Source organism: Oncorhynchus nerka, linkage group LG14, assembly GCF_034236695.1.
Source record: "Oncorhynchus nerka isolate Pitt River linkage group LG14, Oner_Uvic_2.0, whole genome shotgun sequence".
Lineage (NCBI taxonomy): Eukaryota > Metazoa > Chordata > Actinopteri > Salmoniformes > Salmonidae > Oncorhynchus > Oncorhynchus nerka.
This window is the reverse complement of record NC_088409.1, coordinates 70,228,995-70,247,698: the sequence shown is the minus strand read 5'-3', so window position 1 is coordinate 70,247,698 and position 18,704 is coordinate 70,228,995. Positions and strand designations below refer to the sequence as shown.

At 40.8% G+C, this 18,704-nt stretch overlaps 2 protein-coding genes and 1 long non-coding RNA gene across 4 annotated transcripts in view; 2 read left to right on the top strand and 1 right to left on the bottom strand.

Annotated features, from left to right (window-relative positions):
• LOC115141788 (uncharacterized) overlaps positions 1-3,819 on the top strand; it is a 21,195-nt gene extending 17,376 nt beyond the window's left edge. Inside the window, exon 3 of the long non-coding RNA XR_003865407.2 lies at positions 2,251-3,819. This is a non-coding gene — a long non-coding RNA (uncharacterized LOC115141788). The remainder of the gene's footprint in view (positions 1-2,250) is intronic.
• LOC115141784 (T-complex protein 1 subunit zeta-like) overlaps positions 1-8,668 on the bottom strand; it is a 21,118-nt gene extending 12,450 nt beyond the window's left edge. Inside the window, exons 1-4 of the mRNA XM_029680986.2 lie at positions 8,433-8,668; positions 4,474-4,537; positions 4,125-4,259; positions 3,686-3,859 (exon numbers count right to left, since the gene is read on the bottom strand). Coding sequence (XP_029536846.1) covers positions 3,686-3,859; positions 4,125-4,259; positions 4,474-4,537; positions 8,433-8,569 — 510 coding nt within the window. The 5' untranslated portion in view covers positions 8,570-8,668. The remainder of the gene's footprint in view (positions 1-3,685; positions 3,860-4,124; positions 4,260-4,473; positions 4,538-8,432) is intronic.
• On the top strand, positions 8,090-18,704 carry LOC115141786 (phosphoserine phosphatase-like). 2 transcript variants are annotated; one of them, XM_029680990.2, is made up of 6 exons: positions 8,090-8,174; positions 14,642-14,785; positions 14,968-15,102; positions 15,328-15,473; positions 17,447-17,595; positions 18,106-18,704. In XM_029680990.2, exons 2-6 carry the CDS (start codon positions 14,646-14,648, stop codon positions 18,214-18,216), a joined length of 681 nt encoding a protein of 226 aa, XP_029536850.1. In that variant the 5' UTR covers positions 8,090-8,174; positions 14,642-14,645; the 3' UTR covers positions 18,217-18,704. The 2 variants fall into 2 exon arrangements, with proteins under 2 accessions (XP_029536850.1, XP_029536848.1); XM_029680988.2 differs by lacking the exon at positions 8,090-8,174 and adding an exon at positions 9,179-9,381.

The window sequence follows — 18,704 nt, the reverse complement described above, 5'->3', positions numbered from 1 at the left end:
AAAGCAAATTACGGACTCCTCTTTAAATCTGCGTATTCCTTCAAAGCTCAGTTGTCCTGAGTCTGCACAACTCTGCCAGGACCTAGGATCAAGAGAGACGCTCAAGTGTTTTAGTACTATATCTCTTGACACAATGATGAAAATAACCATGGCCTCTAAACCTTCAAGCTGCATACTGGACCCTATTCCAACTAAACTACTGAAAGAGCTGCTTCCTGTGCTTGGCCCTCCTATGTTGAACATAATAAACGGCTCTCTATCCACCGGATGTGTACCAAACTCACTGAAAGTGGCAGTAATAAAGCCTCTCTTGAAAAAGCCAAACCTTGACCCAGAAAATATAAAAAACTATCGGCCTATATCGAATCTTCCATTCCTCTCAATTTTTAGAAAAGGCTGTTGCGCAGCAACTCACTGCCTTCCTGAAGACAATCAATGTATACGAAATGGTTCAGTCTGGTTTTAGACCCCATCATAGCACTGAGACTGCACTTGTGAAGGTGGTAAATGACATTTTAATGGCATCGGACCGAGGCTCTGCATCTGTCCTCGTGCTCCTAGACCTTAGTGCTGCTTTTGATACCATCGATCACCACATTCATTTGGAGAGATTGGAAACCCAAATTGGTCTACACGGACAAGTTCTGGCCTGGTTTAAATCTTATCTGTCGGAAAGATATAGTTTGTCTCTGTGAATGGTTTGTCCTCTGACAAATCAACTGTAAATTTCAGTGGTCCTCAAGGGTCCGTTTTAGGACCACTATTGTTTTCACTATATATTTTACCTCTTGGGGATGTCATTCGAAAACATAATGTTAACTTTCACTGCTATGCGGATGACACACAGCTGTACATTTCAATGAAACATGGTGAATCCCCAAAATTGCCCTTGCTAGAAGCATGTGTTTCAGACATAAGGAAGTGGATGGCTGCAAACTTTCTACTTTTAAACTCGGACAAAACCGAGATGCTTGTTCTAGGTCCCAAGAAACAAAGAGATCTTCTGTTGAATCTGACAATTAATCTTAATGGTTGTACAGTCGTTTCAAATAAAACTGAAGGACCTCGGCGTTACTCTGGACCCTGATCTCTCTTTTGAAGAACATATCAAGACCATTTCAAGGACAGCTTTTTTCCATCTACGTAACATTGCAAAAATCAGAAACTTTCTGTCCAAAAATGATGCAGAAAAATCAATCCATGCTTTTGTCACTTCTAGGTTAGACTACTGCAATGCTCTACTTTCCGGCTACCCGGATAAAGCACTAAATAAACTTCAGTTAGTGCTAAATACGGCTGCTAGAATCCTGACTAGAACCCAAAAAATTGATCATATTACTCCAGTGCTAGCCTCTCTACACTGGCTTCCTGTCAAAGCAAGGGCTGATGTCAAGGTTTTACTGCTAACCTACAAAGCATTACATGGGCTTGCTCCTACCTATCTCTCTGATTTGGTCCTGCCGTACATACCTACACGTACGCTACGGTCACAAGACGCAGGCCACCTAATTGTCCCTAGAATTTCTAAGCAAACAGCTGGAGGCAGGGCTTTCTCCTATAGAGCTCAATTTCTATGGAACGGTCTGCCTACCCATGTCAGAGACGCAAACTCGGTCTCAACCTTTAAGTCTTTACTGAAGACTCATCTCTTCAGTGGGTCATATGATTGAGTGTAGTCTGGCCCAGGAGTGGGAAGGTGAACGGAAAGGCTCTGGCGCAACGAACCGCCCTTGCTGTCTCTGCCTGGCCGGTTCCCCTCTTTCCACTGGGATTCTCTGCCTCTAACCCTATTACAGGGGAGTCACTGGCTTGCTGGGGCTCTCTCATGCCGTCCCTGGAAGGGGTGCGTCACCTGAGTGGGTTGATTCACTGATGTGGTCATCCTGTCTGGGTTGGCGCCCCCCCTTGGGTTGTGCCATGGCGGAGATCTTTGTGGGCTATACTCAGCCTTGTCTCAGGATGGTAAGTTGGTGGTTGAAGATATCCCTCTAGTGGTGTGGGGGCTGTGCTTTGGCAAAGTCGGTGGGGTTATATCCTTCCTGTTTGGCCCGGTCCGGGGATGTCCTCGGATGGGGCCACAGTGTCTCCTGACCCCTCCTGTCTCAGCCTCCAGTATTTATGCTGCAATAGTTTGTGTCGGGGGGCTGGGGTCAGTTTGTTATATTTGGAGTACTTCTCCTGTCCTATTCGGTGTCCTGTGTGAATCTAAGTGTGCGTTCTCTAATTCTCTCCTTTCTCTCTCTCTCGGAGGACCTGAGCCCTAGGACCATGCCCCAGGACTACCTGACATGATGACTCCTTGCTGTCCCCAGTCCACCTGGCCGTGCTGCTGCTCCAGTTTCAACTGTTCTGCCTTATTATTATTCAACCTTGCTGGTCATTTATGAACATTTGAACATCTTGGCCATGTTCTGTTATAATCTCCACCCGGCACAGCCAGAAGAGGACTGGCCACCCCACATAGCCTGGTTCCTCTCTAGGTTTCTTCCTAGGTTTTGGCCTTTCTAGGGAGTTTTTCCTAGCCACCGTGCTTCTACACCTGCATTGCTTGCTGTTTGGGGTTTTAGGCTGGGTTTCTGTACAGCACTTTGAGATATCAGCTGATGTACGAAGGGCTATATAAATAAAATTGATTTGATTTGTTTACTTTCTGTATTGAATACAGATTGCCCCATCTTCAATTTGATCGATTATTAACGTTTAAAAATACCTAAAGTTGTATTACAAAAGTAGTTTGAAATATTTTGGCAAAGTTTATAGGCAACTTTTGAAATGTTTTATAGTGATGTTCTGTTTTTGTAAGCTGTTTTTTTCTGGATCAAACGTGCTTTATAAATGGACATTTTGGGTATATATGGACGGAATTAATCGAGAAAAAAAGGACAAATTGTGATGTTTATGGGACATATTGAGGTGCCAACAAAAGAAGCTCGTCAAAGGTAATGCATGTTTTATATTTTATTTCAGCGTTTTGTGTAGCGCCTGCAGGTTTGAAATATGCTACCCTCTTTATTGACAGTGCTATCATCAGATAATAGCTTCTTAATGCTTTCGCCGCAAAGCTTTTTAAAATCCGACACGTTGGCTGGATTCACAACGAGTGTAGCTTTAATTGAGTATCTTACATGTGTGATTTAATGAATGTTTGATTTTATATCATTTTTTTTATTTGCCGCGCTGCATTTTCCTTGTTTTTTCCCCCCAAGTGAGACGCAAGCGTCCCCTATACCATAAGTTAAATTCACCTATATTTAAACAAAACTGACTTTATAAACATTTTATCAACAGGTGCCATCAGGTTCTTTAGAACGGTAGGGCTAAAAAAGTCAATAGTATCATATGAAACGTTACTACGGTATTCTAAAATGTTGGTATCATAAGCATCATGACGTTTTGGTACTGGTAGACAGTGCAACAGCACCTGACTCAAGTAAATCAGCTAAAATGAATATCATGATGATGATGATCATGATGATGGTGATCATGATGGGGAAGAAGTGTGACATCACTCCGTCCCCCACGGACTGGAGTTACCCATCCCTGCTCTAAGTATTTGAAAGATTTCAAATCGTTTGAACACAGATCTGGACAAGTGCTTGCTTGACAAGCAATAAAGTAATGTAAGCCAGATTAATGAACTCTCCAACCCACCACTCACAACAAACAGTCAAACACACACTCCTACCTCTGTGAGGAGATCAGCCAGCTCAGCATGGACCTTGGTTCTGAGGGAGGTGCGGGCCACGTGGATGAGGGTCTCTCTGTCCATCTCTCTGGTCACCTTCATCTCCTCCAGCACCTCCAGAGCCTTATCCTTGGCTGCCTCAAAACCTTCTGCTATTATCCGTGGGTGGAGACCCTTTTTGGTGGGGGGAAAAAAAATCACAAAACCGGTTTGGGGAAAAAAAACACAGGAATAGGGGGTTAACTAATGGTACTGGGATGCAGATTCTGCAACCTGCTTTAGTTGCACCGATTCTACATTTATCAATTAACTATCACACAACCTTGCTAAAAATGTAATTCTTCATCAAAATCCCTTCTTTCAACAATGAAACTACCAGTGTTGAAAAGGGTATTTCAATGACATGTTGGATGGAGGCTTCTCCCAAGCCAAATCTCACCTCTGACACATACAGGTCTGCTTGTTTCAGGAGCTCCCCAATGATGAGCACATTGGATGTTGTACCGTCACCTGTGATGTCATCCTGTGCCGTAGCCACTTTGGCAATCAAGGATGCCGTCGGATGCTGGATTTGCTGATTGAAGAAAGTGTCAAAGCAAGAATATAAAGCAATCTATCTCACACTTAGTAAGGTTACAGCTGTTAGATGAAATGTACTAGTCTGTTGAATACATGTGGAGGAGAATGCAACTCCTCCAATAGAGGTTACAGACCAAACTTTACTCTAGCACAGAGTAAAAATCCAGGGTGTTCACTGTGCATCAAACTCATGGGAACATTTTTCTTACCATTTCGTGCAACAAGACATTACCATCTTTGGTCAACTTTATGTCACCAGCCCCTGATACAAGCCTGCAAGTAAGCACACAAAAATAATTTGTTAGAGAGTCATGTTTGCATATTTAATACATTACTAGATGCATTGTAGGCTTATGTCTCTAATCATGTGAGTAGAGCTAGAAGGCAATAAGACTAGTTGTATATAAACTATGATACAGTCAGCTTTTAAGTTAGTCTCTAAAGTAGAGGTCGACCGATTATGATTTTTCAACGCCGATACCGATTATTGGAGGACCAAAAAAAACTGATACCGATTAAATCGACCATTTTTTTTTTATTTGTAATAATGACAATTACAACAATACTGAATGAACACTTATTTTAACTTAATACATCAATAAAATCAATTTAGACTCAAGTAAATAATGAAACATGTTCAATTTGGTTTAAATAATACGTTTTGGAGAAGAAAAAGTGCAATATGTGCAATGTAAGAAAGCTAACGTTTGAGTTCCTTGCTCAGAACATGAGAACATATGAAAGCTGGTGGTTCCTTTTAACATGAGTCTTCAATACTCCCAGGTAAGAAGTTTTAGGTTGTAGTTATTATAGGAATTATAGGACTATTTCTCTCTATACCATTTGTATTTCATTAACCTTTGACTATTGGATGTTCTTATAGGCACTTTAGTATTGCCAGTGTAACAGTATAGCTTCCGTCCCTCTCCTCGCTCCTCCCTGGCCTCGAACCAGCAATACAACGACAATTAGCGGGCGCTAACTAGCTGGCCATTTCACTTCGGTTACACAAGCCTCATCTCGGGAGTTGATAGGCTTGAAGTCATAAAAAGCGCAATGCTTGACGCACAACGAAGAGCTGCTGGCAAAACGCACGAAAGTGCTGTTTGAATGAATGTTTACGCGCCTGCTTCTGCCTACCAGTCAGATAGCTAGATACATTTCAGCGTCCTGCTACTCATGCCAGGAATCTAGTATATGCATATGATTAGTATGTGTGGATAGAAAACACTGACGTTTCTAAAACTGGTTAAATCACGGCTGTGACTATAACATAACGTGTGTTTCATCGAAAAGCGCAAGAAAAACTGATCACCAAAATCTGGAAAATATATCAATGCGCCACTTGCATGTATTGTCTATTGGAAAGCAAATTACATGGGGCTGAGATTGCAAGTCCTACAGCTTCCACACGATGTCGCCAGTCTTGTCAATTGCCTGGGCTTTGTTTCTTGGTCAAACGAGTGAGAGAGCCCATTCCTTCCGGTCTCCAACAGGATGTTTTGGATGAGAAATTTCATGATTTCAAGACGTGGAGCTATTGAATACACATCGCCCCGTGATCAATTTGATAGATTATTAACGTTTACTAATACCTAAAGTTGGATTACAAAAGTATTTCGAAGTGTTTTGTGAAAGTTTATCGTCGACTTTTTTATTTAAAAAAATGACGTTGCGTTTTAAAACGGTCTTTTTTCCTGGATCACACACTCTTCATAGATCGATATTTAGGGTATATATGGACCGATTTAATCGAAAAAAAGACCCAATAGTGATGTTTATGGGACATCTAGGAGTGCCAACAAAGAAGATCGTCAAAGGTAATGAATGTTTTATATTTTATTTCTGCGTTTTGTGTAGCGCCGGCTATGCTAATTATTTTGTTTACGTCCCCTTCAGGTATTTCGGGGTGTTGCATGCTATCAGATAATAGCTTCTCATGCTTTCGCCGAAGAGCATTTTAAAAATCTGACTTGTTGGCTGGATTCACAACGAGTGTAGCTTTAATTCAGTACCCTGCATGTGTGTTTTAATGAACGTTTGAGTTTTAACGAGTGCTATTAGCATTTAGCGTAGCGCATTTGCATTTCCAGATGGCTAGATGGGACACATGCATGTCGGGTCGACTTATTTATTTATTTTTTATTTCACCTTTATTTAACCAGGTAGGCTAGTTGAGAACAAGTTCTCATTTGCAACTGCGACCTGGCCAAGATAAAGCATAGCAGTGTGAACAGACAACACAGAGTTACACATGGAGTAAACAATTAACAAGTCAATAACACAGTAGAAAAAAAGGGGAGTCTATATACATTGTGTGCAAAAGGCATGAGGTAGGCGAATAATTACAATTTTGCAGATTAACACTGGAGTGATAAATGATCAGATGGTCATGTACAGGTAGAGATATTGGTGTGCAAAAGAGCAGAAAAGTAAATAAATAAAAACTGTATGGGGATGAGGTAGGTGAAAATGGGTGGCTATTTACCAAGACTATGTACAGCTGCAGCGATCGGTTAGCTGCTCAGATAGCAGATGTTTGAAGTTGGTGAGGGAGATAAAAGTCTCCAACTTCAGCGATTTTTGCAATTTGTTCCAGTCACAGGCAGCAGAGTACTGGAACGAAAGGCGGCCAAATGAGGTGTTGGCTTTAGGGATGATCAGTGAGATACACCTGCTGGAGCGCGTGCTACGGATGGGTGTTGCCATCGTGACCAGTGAACTGAGATAAGGCGGAGCTTTACCTAGCATGGACTTGTAGATGACCTGGAGCCAGTGGGTCTCACCGTTCCTAGGCTGTCATTGAAAAGAAGAATGTGTTCTTAACTGACTTGCCTAGTTAAATAAAGGTATAACAAATTCTAATAATAAAATTAAAATAAATAATAAATATATTTTTATTTTTTATTATTATTTTATTATTTATTTTTGAAATCGGCAAATCAGCGCCCAAAAATACCTATTTCCAATTGTTATGAAAACTTTAAATCGGCCCTAATTAATCGGCCATTCCGATTAATCGGTCCACCTCTAATTGTGATGTTGAACAATAAACTGGGATTAGAACGTTCGGAAGGCGAGTTGATGCCACAGTGCTCAACAGAACTAATAGGAGCTGGCAGGGTGAAAAAATGCCCTAAAATAAGGCCGTTTTTTTCATGATTACTTAAACTATGGCAGGCAGCTGGGACATATGGTAATACTATGAAACTGGGCTCCAGCACAGATGCAATGAACTAGTTTTTATTAGAGAAAAACGTTACAAATGTCATGTGTCCAGCCTACTAGGGGTTAGATTATGGTTAAAGATAAACTTAATCCATTTAATGTTATATTGTTTTTGTGCATCTGAGCGATGTTCTATCGATTCCCAGGGTCATTTCATGTTTTCATGTGTATCTGAGTTATTGGAGTTCAAGCAGGCAGAAATCCAGCCAGTATGATTTAGCATTGTGATAAGAGTTTGCAAAGCTGTCATGAAGGCAAAGGGTGGCTACTTTTAAGAACCTCAAAATATATTTTGATTTGTTACTACACGATTCCATGTGTCATTTCATAGTTTATGTCTTCACTCCATTTCTACAATGTAGAAAATAATTTAAAAAATATATTTTTAAAACCCTGGAATGAGTAGGTGCCCAAACTTTTGACTGGTACCGTGTGTGTGATATATATAAATATATATATATTTTTTTTTATAGTTCCCGCGGCTATGCTCAGACTTTTAGTGACTGTTCTAATGCTAGTGCATTGTTCAATTGTGCTAGTTAGCAACTTCCTTCAAACTGCACGCAGAGACAAACATGGTATCCACGAGTTTAACGTCACCCAACTTTGGAGAAGTAGATTAAGGCCCTCATTACCAAAATCCTGAAGTATCCCTGTAAGGAGTACTACTATACTAGTAACGGTAGGTTCCTATTAGTACATATTCAGCTAGCTAAATCAAAGCTAACTAACAGTAACGTTAGTTAAAACAAGTATTTTGGTGTTGGCTAGGAAATCCACTATCTAGCAAGATGAGTTTCTTAGAAACTACGGTCTACAATGGATCTGACAAAAGAAACATGTTTAATACCATAAATGGCCTACTGGCTGCCAGGCTACCACGATGCTAGCTAAAGCTAGTAGTAGTAGCATGCTAGCTAGCATGACCAGTCGCACTCACATTTTCATTGTTCCTTTTGGTCCCAAATTACTTTTGAGCACATCCTGAAGACCACGCGCAGCGCTGATATTTACTGCAAGAGCGGCTTGAGCGCGGGCCACCTCAGCTTTCGGGTTTAATGCCTTTATTGCAGTCATGGTGTAAGCATGAGCTATTCAGTTAATCCACGCTGTATAATTTACAGTAACGGCTAAACTAACAGAGAGGCTGGTTTCTGGAACTCTCTGGGCTTCACGTGCGGAAATTGACAGTGGTCCCGCCTTACTGTATTTCATTGGCCAGCTGTTAGACGGAAATCCAAATTACCCTGATTGGTGGAACAACAGTTCACTCAAATATCGAAAGAAAGGGGTCAACCTGTTTGTTCACGAGATTCAATTTGGCGCTGAACGGGACATAATACAAATATGTTCAAACTGGGCTGTTTATAAAATGTATGTGATTTATAAATCAATTACAAAGTGCACTCACTGCGCCTTTCTAAGCTCTACCATCATGAGCAACAACTTTGTATTGCACATGTGTAAAATGAAATGCTATGAGTATGAACATAAAAAGCAAATGTAGATGTAAAAAGAGATGTCATTGGTCACACTGTCAAAAAGACGATGCAATTGGAGGCGCTATACGGATCGTGGCATTAGGCCACCACTGCGTAGTGGGTGAACTAACGTTACGTAAAAGGAAAAAGTAGTGGGCGGTCTCACGTACCGGCTTTCATTTGATTCGTGCAGCTTTCTCTTCCTCACCAGTGAACCTATTGAATGCATCTGGGAAGTCGGACAATACTGAAACCGGGGACAGTGCTATATCAACACTTTAGCAACCAAGAACATTTGACACAAAATTGTTTTCTTATTGAATAAATTAGATTTAGCTTGCAGGTCCAGCACATGCCAAAAGATACATGAAGAGTACCATTTAACACCATCAAGGACACTTTGTACAGGTAATGCAGATTCATAAATTGTCCTTAAATTGATACATTATGTAACGCATTGCATGATTTCAAATGAACTCTATTGTTTTGCTCTGTGATGCCAACCGTGCACAAATGTATTGCAGTGAAAACGCAATCTGGCAATGGCATTAATTACCTTTTGTGCGCATGCAATTCATTTTTCTCGAGGAGAGTGTTACACAACAGTTCAATTGCTGGATAGTTTTCTCCAGGGGCAGGGTGCTGTTGTGCTCTTTGTTTCTACTGCCAGCGCCTAGAACTAAACGTTGCACCAACAGACTTGGTTATTTCGATGAAATTTTTAACTATAGAAAATGAAAGGTAAAGTTGTTAAATTCAGTGTGGAAAAAGTACCCAATTGTCATACTTGAGTAAAAGTAAAGATACCTTAATAGAAAAGGACTCAAGTAAATGTCACACAGTACAATCCTGGTTGAGTAAAAGTCTAAACGTATTTGGTTTTAAATATACTTAAGTATCAAAAGTAAATGTAATTGCTAAAATATACTTAAGTGTCAATTAAAAGTTTAAATAATTTCAAATTCCTTATAATAATTATGCAAAACCAGGCGGCACCATTTTTTTAAAAATATTTTTTTATTTTTGGATAGCCCAGGGCACGCTTCAACGCTCATAATTTACAAACGAAGCATGTGTTTGAATCCGCCAGATTAGAAGCAGTAGGGATGACCAGGGATGTTCTCTTGATACATGTGTGAATTAGACAATTTCTGTCCTGCTAAGCATTCAAAATGTAACGAGTACTTTTGGGTGTCAGGAAAAATGTAGGTAGTAAAAAGTACATACTATTCTTCAGGAATGTAGTGAAGTAGAAATGGTAAAGTAATGTACAGATACCCCAAAAACTAATTAAGTAGTACTTTAAAGTATTTTTACTTAAGTACTTTACACCACTGGTTAAATCATCAGATTGTTGCACTGCATCTGTTGATCAATCATGTATGGTACAGATACTATGGCATGCTTGAGCTGATCACATCATTTTATTTTTCATGTTGTCGCCAAATGTCGCCTGGTCTCATAGTTAGACATAACATGGTAAATGCAAACTCTGGACACTGAAATCAGTACGGTATGTTATGTTTGGTATGGTTACAAAAGACAGAAGGTTACTTAAGGCAAAAACGAAAGGAGGGGGATTGGTTGGGATGGGTGGGCATTTTAATGCGAATGTCTAGCAACTCAACAATTGTGTGTTTGAATCTCATCACAGACAATATTAGCTAATTAGCAACTATATTGAACAAAAATATGAACGCCAAGTGTTGGTCCCATGTTTACTTAGCTGAAATGAATCTACAGGTAGCTAAACACTAACCAACTAGGTTCAAAGTTAGCTAGTTAGCTAACATTAGGCTACAACTAGCAACGCAAATGGCTCTGAGATACGAATACCATTTTTCTTTTACAAAATTAGAAATGTAGAATATCTGAAAATGTAGCTAGCTAGACTCTCTTACCTGAATACATGGATGAACGCTTCTCCGTTTCTGTCACAGATGCCATGGTTGCCCTTAGTTTGAAGATGTAATCCGGAGACCGGAGATATTTTATTCAACAACCTTCTGTGTTCTCTTTTTGATTCCCTCCGCATTTGCAATCAAACATCTGAATTTTCTCCATCTCATTAGCTATAATACTCTGCTTCCATGGGGCATTGAGTCCTCCAGAAAGTGGAGAGCTATCTTTAAAAAAAAGCTGTGTTCGTAAAGATTATCCACTGAGCAGCTCATTATAGACAGAAGCGTGATACATGGCAGACAAATCCAAACTCATCTCTCGGCATGTCCAGCCCATCCATTATCTCATCCAATCATGGCTAGTGGGAAGGTTCATGCCGTTTTCAGTGGCTAAACCAAGTAAGCTCTTAATTTAACAATTGTATTCTTATTTACAAATGGCATACACAGTTGTTATTAAGGCACAAAAAAAATCCTGTGAAGTAGTGATGTGTAACATATACATTTTATTTTTGTATTTTTTTTTACCTTTATTTAACTAGGCAAGTCAGTTAAGAACAAATTCTTATTTTCAATGACGGCCTAGGAACAGTGGGTTAACTGCCTGTTCAGGGGCAGAACGACAGATTTGTACCTTGTCAGCACGGGGGTTTGAACTTAGTAACCTTCCGGTTACTAGTCCAACACTCTAACCACTAGGCTACCCTGCGCCCATATGCCTCGTTTCCTGAAATAAGTCACAAATGTGGTGTTTTGTCACGCAACACAATGCTACAGAGGACTCCAGTTTTGAGGGAGTGTGCAATTGGCATGCTGACTGCAGGAATGTCCACCAGCGCTGTTGCCAGAGAATTTAATATTAATTTCTCTACCATAAGTCGCCTCCAACGTTGTTTTAGAGAATTTGGCAGTACATCCAACCGGCCTCACAACCGCAGACTACGTGTAACCACGCCAGCCCAGAACCTCTACATCCGGCTTCTTCACCTGCGGGAGGGATCATCTGAGACCAGCCACCCGGACAGCTGATGAAACTGGGGTTTGTACAACTGAAGTATTTCTGCACAAACTGTCAGAAACCGACTCAGGGAAGCTCATCAGCATGCTCATCGTCCTCACCAGGGTCTTGACCTGACTGCAGTTTGTCATTGTAACTGACTTCAGTGGGCAAATGCTCACCTTCAATGGCCACTGAAACACTGGAGAAGTGTGCTCTTAACGGATTAATCATGGTTTCAACTACTTGGCAGATGGCAGACAGCATCTTATGGTGTCATGTGGGCAAGTTGTTTGCGGATGTCAACATTGTGAACAGAGTGCCCCATGGTGGAGTTATGGTATGGGCAGGCATAAACTACGGACAACAAACACAATTTAATTTAATCCATGGCAATTTGAATGCACAGAGATACCGTGAAGAGATCCTGAGGCCCATTGTCATGCCATTCATCTGCCACCATCACCTCATGTTTCATAATGATAATGTCCCATGTAGCAAGGATCTTTGCACAATTCCTGGAAGCTGAGAATGTCCCAGTTCTTCCATTGCCTGCATATTCACCAGACACATCACCCTTTGAGCATGTTTGGGATGCTCTTGATCGATGTGTATGACAGTGTGCTCCACTTCCAGCCAATATCCAGAAACTTCGCACTGCCATTGAAGAGGAGTCGGACAACATTCCAAACGGATCAACTCTATGTGAAGGAGATGATGATGGTCACACCAGATACTGACTGGTTTTCTGAGCCACGCCCCTACCTCTTTTTAGTATTTGTGACCAACTAAAGCAAATATGTATTCCCAGTCATGTGAAATCCATAGATTAGGGCCTAATGAATGTATTATAATTGACTGATTTCATTATAAACTGTATTTCAGTAAAATATTTGGAATTGTTGCATGTTGTGTTTATTTTTGTTCAGTGTACATAGGGGAAGGGTTAGCAGCCTAGCTAACGTTAGGCAGCTAACGTTAGCAGCTAACGTTAGCAGCTAACGTTAGCAGCTAACGTTAGCAGCCTAGCTAACGTTAGCTGCCTAGCCCTTCCTCTATGTACACTGAACAAAAATAAACACAACATGCAACAATTCCAAATATTTTACTGAAATACAGTTTATAAGGAAATCAGTCAATTATAATAAATTCATTAGGCCCTAATCTATGGATTTGCACACTATATGTCGTTCTGCCCCTGTTCCTAGGCCTTCTTTGAAAATAAGAATTTGTTCTTAATTAACTGACTTGCCTTAGATAAAGGTATAAAATTAAAATACGAATTGTATTTTTACAATAAGATATTGTAATTCGTAACATGTCCAGGTTGAAATGTTAGCTAAATGTCAAAGCAAGTGTAATTGATTTAGGCATTCAATAATATATATTTTCAGTATCAACCATTGTTATTGCATGCATATTAGTATGCATATAGCACCGAGAGTAGAAGCAGTGTAAAAAAAAAAGGGGGGGCTGGGGGGGACAATGCAAACAGTCCGGGTAGCAATTTGATTAGCTGTTCAGGAATCTTATGGCTTGGGGGTAGAAGCTGTAAGAAGCCTTTTGGACCTAGACTTGGGGGAATAGGCATTGTTGTGCCCTCTTCACAACGGTCTTGGTCTGTTTGGACCATGATAGTTCGTTGGTGATGTGGACACCAAGGAACTTAAACCTCTAAACCTGCTCCACTACAGCCCCATCGATGAGAATGGGGCGTGCTCGGTCCTCCTTTTCCTGTAGTCCACAATCATCTCCTTTGTCTTGGTCACGTTGAGTGAGAGGTTGTTATCCTGGCACCACACCGCCAGGTCTCTGACCTCCCTACAGGCTGTCTCATCGTTGACGGTGTTGTGTCATCTGCAAACTTAATGATGGTGTTGGAATCGTGCTTTGCCATGCAGTCATGGGTCAACAGGGAGTACAGGAGGGGACTGCGCACGCACCCCTGAGGGGCCTCCGTGTTGAGGATCAGCGTGGCAGATGTGTTGTTACCTACCCTTACCACCTGGGGGGGCAGCCCGTCAGGAAGTCCAGGATCCAGTTGCAGAGGGAGGTGTTTAGTCCCAGGGTCCTTAGCTTAGTGATGAGCTTTGAGGGCACTATGGGGTTGAATGCTGAGCTGTAGTCAATGAATAGCATTCTCACGTAGGTGTTCCTTTTGTCCAGGTGGGAAAGGGCAGTGTGGAGTGCAGTAGAAATTGCATCATCTGTGGTTCTGTTGGAGTGGTATGCAAATTGGAGTGGGTCTAGGGTTTCTGGGGTAATGGTGTTGATGTGAGCCATGACCAGCCTTTCAAAGCACTTCATGGCTACAGACGTGAGTGCTACGGGTCGGTAGTCATTTAGGCAGGTTGCCTTGGTGTTCTTGGGCACAGGGACTATGGTGGTCTGCTTGAAACATGTTGGTATTACAGCATCGGTCAGGGACAGGTTGGTCAGAGCATTCTCTGAGTACACGTCCTGGTAATCCATCTGGCCCTGTGGCCTTGTGAATGTTGACCTGTTTAAAGGTTTTACTCACATCGGCTATGGAGAGCGTGATTACACAGTCGTCCGGAACAGCTGATGCTCTCATGCATGCTTCATGCATGCTCAAGTAGTTAAGGCTTTGCTTTCCCTTCTCATGACCTCTGTAACTGTCTACTATTGACTAATTGAATTACTTGTTATCTGATGCACTTTCAATGTACTGTCCTGTTCAAATAGAAATTACCACTGTCAGTTAAACAATCAATTATGTTTTTGTCTATCCTGCATGCTTTTGTTTCAGCATAATGACAACTTTATCACAGACAAAGGAAATCTTCCGGAGAGCAGACGCTGTGTGCTTTGATGTTGACAGCACTATTATCAGAGAAGAAGGCATTGATGAGCTAGCCAAATTCTGCGGGGTTGGAGATGCTGTCACAGAAATGTATGTTGTGTAGCAATTCATAATGATTTTAAGATGAAAAGCATGTGCTTTCTTATCTCGTTTATCTAGGCCCATCTACATTCCCCTCTACATTTCTCTGTGCCATAATTTTCTACATGTTATGTTCTAAATGTTTCATTCTCAACATATTTGTTGAGTACATTGACTTTCTCTCATTTCAGGACTCGCAAGGCCATGGGGGGGTCAGTGACTTTTAAAACCGCTCTGAGAGAGCGCCTGTCAATCATCCGATGCTCGAGGGAACAAGTGAACAAACTGATAACTGACCACCCTCTCCAGTTGACGACAGGTATTAAGTAAGTGGTTGCTGATTTCAATTGGTCAATTTTTTTCCACTCAACACTATTTAATTATTAGCAGAGGCTATTGTAATTTTATCGTCATTCGCACATAAAATGGTTGAACTTCCAGTAGTCTCTTCAAGCTGGGTGTCTAACCTCAAGTTGCACAATTGCCTATGAAACATGTACTAATTTCTGCATGTTGTAGAATAAATGGACACAATTCCATCCATTGTCCAGGGAGCTTGTTGATACTCTGCACCAGCGCAACGTGAAGGTGTTCCTGGTCACTGGCGGTTTCTGCTGTATCGTGGAGCATGTTGCCACTCAACTCAACATTCCCCTCCATCACGTGTATGCCAACCGCCTCAAGTTCTACTTCAATGGTAAGAGCAGATCAGAATCACCTCACACTGTTGCAGGGGTGAACTGTAGTTGATTACTGTATGATCATTAATGTTTGAATATTATGGGTTATTTTGGTTTGACGACTTGAAGCAAAAACAGGTGGCCATCTTCTCACTCCAGTATCGCTGTACATTTGGTATTGGCACTGACCCTGCATATATAATTATTGTGTTTTCTTTATTACATACAGTACCAGTCAAAGGTTTGGACACACCTACTCATTCAAGGGTTTTTCTTTATTTTTATATTTTCTACATTGTAGAATAATAGTGAAGACATCACAACTGTGAAATAACACATATGGAATTATGTAGTAACCAAAAAAGTGCGAAACAAATCAAAATATATTTGAGGTTCTACAAAGTAGCCACCCTTTGCCTTGATGACAGCTTTGCACACTCTTGGCATTCTCTCAACCAGCTTCACCTGGAATGCTTTTCCAACCATCTTAAAGGAGTTCCCACATATGCTGAGCACTTGTTGGCTGCTTTTCCTTCACTCTGCGGTCCAACTAATCCCAAACCATCTCAATTGGGTTGAGGTCAGGTGATTGTGGAGGCCAGGTCATCTGATACAGCACTCCATCACTCTCCTTGTTGGTCAAATAGCCCTTACACAGCCTGGAGGTGTGTTGTGTCATTGTGCTGTTGAAAAACAAATGATAGTTCTTCTAAGCGCAAATCAGATGGGATGGTGTATCGCTGCAGAATGCTGTGGTAGCCATTCTGGTTAAGTGTGCCTTGAATTCGAAAGAAATCACAGTCAGTGAAACCAGCAAAGCACCCACACACCGTCACACCTCCTCCATGCTTCACAGTGGGAACCACACATGCAGAGATCATCCGTTCACCTACTCTGCGTCTCACAAAGACACGCTGTTGGAACCATAAATCTCAAATTTGGACTCATCAGACCAAAGGACAGATGTCCACCAGTCTAATGTCCATTGCTTGTGGTTTTTGGCCCAAGCAAGTCTCTTCTTTTATTGGTGTCCTTTAGTAGTGGTTTCTTGGCAATTTGACCATGAAGGCCTGATTCACACAGACTCCTCTGAACAGTTGATGTTGAGATGTGTCTATTACTTGAACTCTGTGGAGCATTTATTTGGATTGCAATTTCTGAGGCAGGTATCTCTGATGAACTTATTCTTTGCAGCAGAGGTAACTTTGGGTCTTCCCTTCCTGTGGCAGTCCTCGTGAGAGCCAGTTTCATCATAGTGCTTGATGGTTTTTGCGACTGCACTTGTAGAAACTTTCAAAGTTCTTGACATTTTCCATATTGACTGACTTTCATGTCTTAAAAGTAATTATGGACTGTTGTTTCTCTTTGCTTATTTGAGCTGTTCTTGCCATAAAATGGACTTGGTCTTTTAGCAAATAGGGCTACCTTCTGTATACCACCCCTACATTGTCACAACACAACTGATTGGCTCAAACCCATTAAGAAGGAAATAAATTCCACAAATTAACTTTTAGCAAGGCACATCTGTTAATTGAAATTAATTCCAAGTGGCTACCTCATGAAACTGGTTGAGAGAATGCTAAGAGTGTGCAAAACTGTCAAGGCAAAGGGTAGCTACTTTGAATAATCTAAAATTATAACATATATTGTCATGTTTAACACTTTTTGGGTTATGTGTTGTGTTATTTCAGTGTTGATGTCTTCACTATTATTCTACAATGTAGAAATTTTGAAAAATAAAGAAAAACCCTTGAATGAGTAGGTGTCCAACATTTTAACTGGTCTGTGTATTTTTTTTTTTGCATTAGTTATACTATTTTGATATTGATTACTGCACTGTTGGGTAGCGCTTGCAAGTGAAGCATTTTACTGTACTTAATAAAACTTGAACTGAACTTCAGAGGGCTGGTTTCAGCCAAGCAAGCAGTAGATTAGATTGGCCTCTACAAGGAATTCTTTACTAATTCAAACCATAATATTTTCCTCCTAGGTGAGTATGCTGGCTTTGACGAGACCCAGCCCACATCTGACAGTAATGGGAAGGGGAAGGTGATCAGCATGCTCAAGGAAAAGCACGGCTTCAAGAACGTGGTGATGATTGGCGATGGAGCCACAGACCTGGAGGCCTGTCCCCCTGCAGTAAGTGTTTTGTCAATACACTTAGACAGGTGACAAGCTAGTATTTAAAGCTGTTATTTATGTAATCTCTGGCTTTCTGTCATAGAATACTTCATTATCCATCTTGAGAAGGAAATTTGTATATTTGTCTCTGCTCCCAACACTCCTAGACACCACAGAAACACACACACAACACATTTTAGGGGGAGCAGTGTTAACAGCAGAGCAGAGCAGTGCCTGTGGAGGAGTTAATTATTAAGTGCCTTTTTCAAAGACACAATTACAGGGGTGTATTCACTAGGAACCAAACAGAAGCAAACGGAACGAACCGGGGAGGAACCTACCTGAATTTGTCCAATAGAAACTCAAGTTTGCATTGCAAAACGTTTTGCTATGGTCTGCGACTAATGAATACACCCCAGTACCAGATTGTCAGGTGTTAAAGGCAGCTATAATGTAAAGTAACACTGGAATAATGGACACTGGTTGCCTTTTAATCAATTTTCCTCAGCACACTGTTTTGTTTTTCAGAATGCATTCATTGGATTTGGTGGAAATGTGGTCAGGCAGCAAGTAAAGGAGAAAAGTTTGTGGTACGTCACAAGTTTTGGAGAGCTGCTAAAAGAACTGGAGAAGATTTAACAAAGAAATACCATACAAACCTGAAACCTCTTACAACTAGTGTTACTAATGCTAACATCGGTGTTTTATTTTCACCTAATGGTGTGCCTTTTATGGTTTTATCCAATGCACACTTTTTTTTTTCTTCCAGTCAATAATTTAAAAAAAATTGTTTTAATTAAAATGTTTCCACAACAATAGTGTCTTCTTGGGTTTGACCCTTCATTTTTCTACTAGAGAATATAATTCAGGTTAACCAAATGTTATTATTTTTGGAGGGATTGGAGTCGATTCCATTTCAATTCAGCATTTGTTTAATTCGGGAATAATTGAATTGACCCCAATCCTGGATGTTTTAAACTGCACTTTTGTGGTTTTGTCCTCATTTCAATGCTTTAGTGGTCAGGAAAATACAACTACTGCATTGTACAATATGTGCCATCAAATGTGCATTTATAGATGTTTTAATTTAGCTATTGACACTAATAATAGTAAAAGTGTAAAATGCA

Bases quoted from the DNA above. Each gene is read 5' to 3' on its own strand.
- LOC115141786 (XM_029680990.2), top strand. From the start codon at position 14,646: ATGACAACTTTATCACAGACAAAGGAAATCTTCCGGAGAGCAGACGCT. The intron at 14,786-14,967 runs GTATGTTGTGTA...CTCTCATTTCAG, and splicing joins GGAGATGCTGTCACAGAAAT to GACTCGCAAGGCCATGGGGG. The intron at 15,474-17,446 runs GTAAGAGCAGAT...TTTTCCTCCTAG, and splicing joins CCTCAAGTTCTACTTCAATG to GTGAGTATGCTGGCTTTGAC.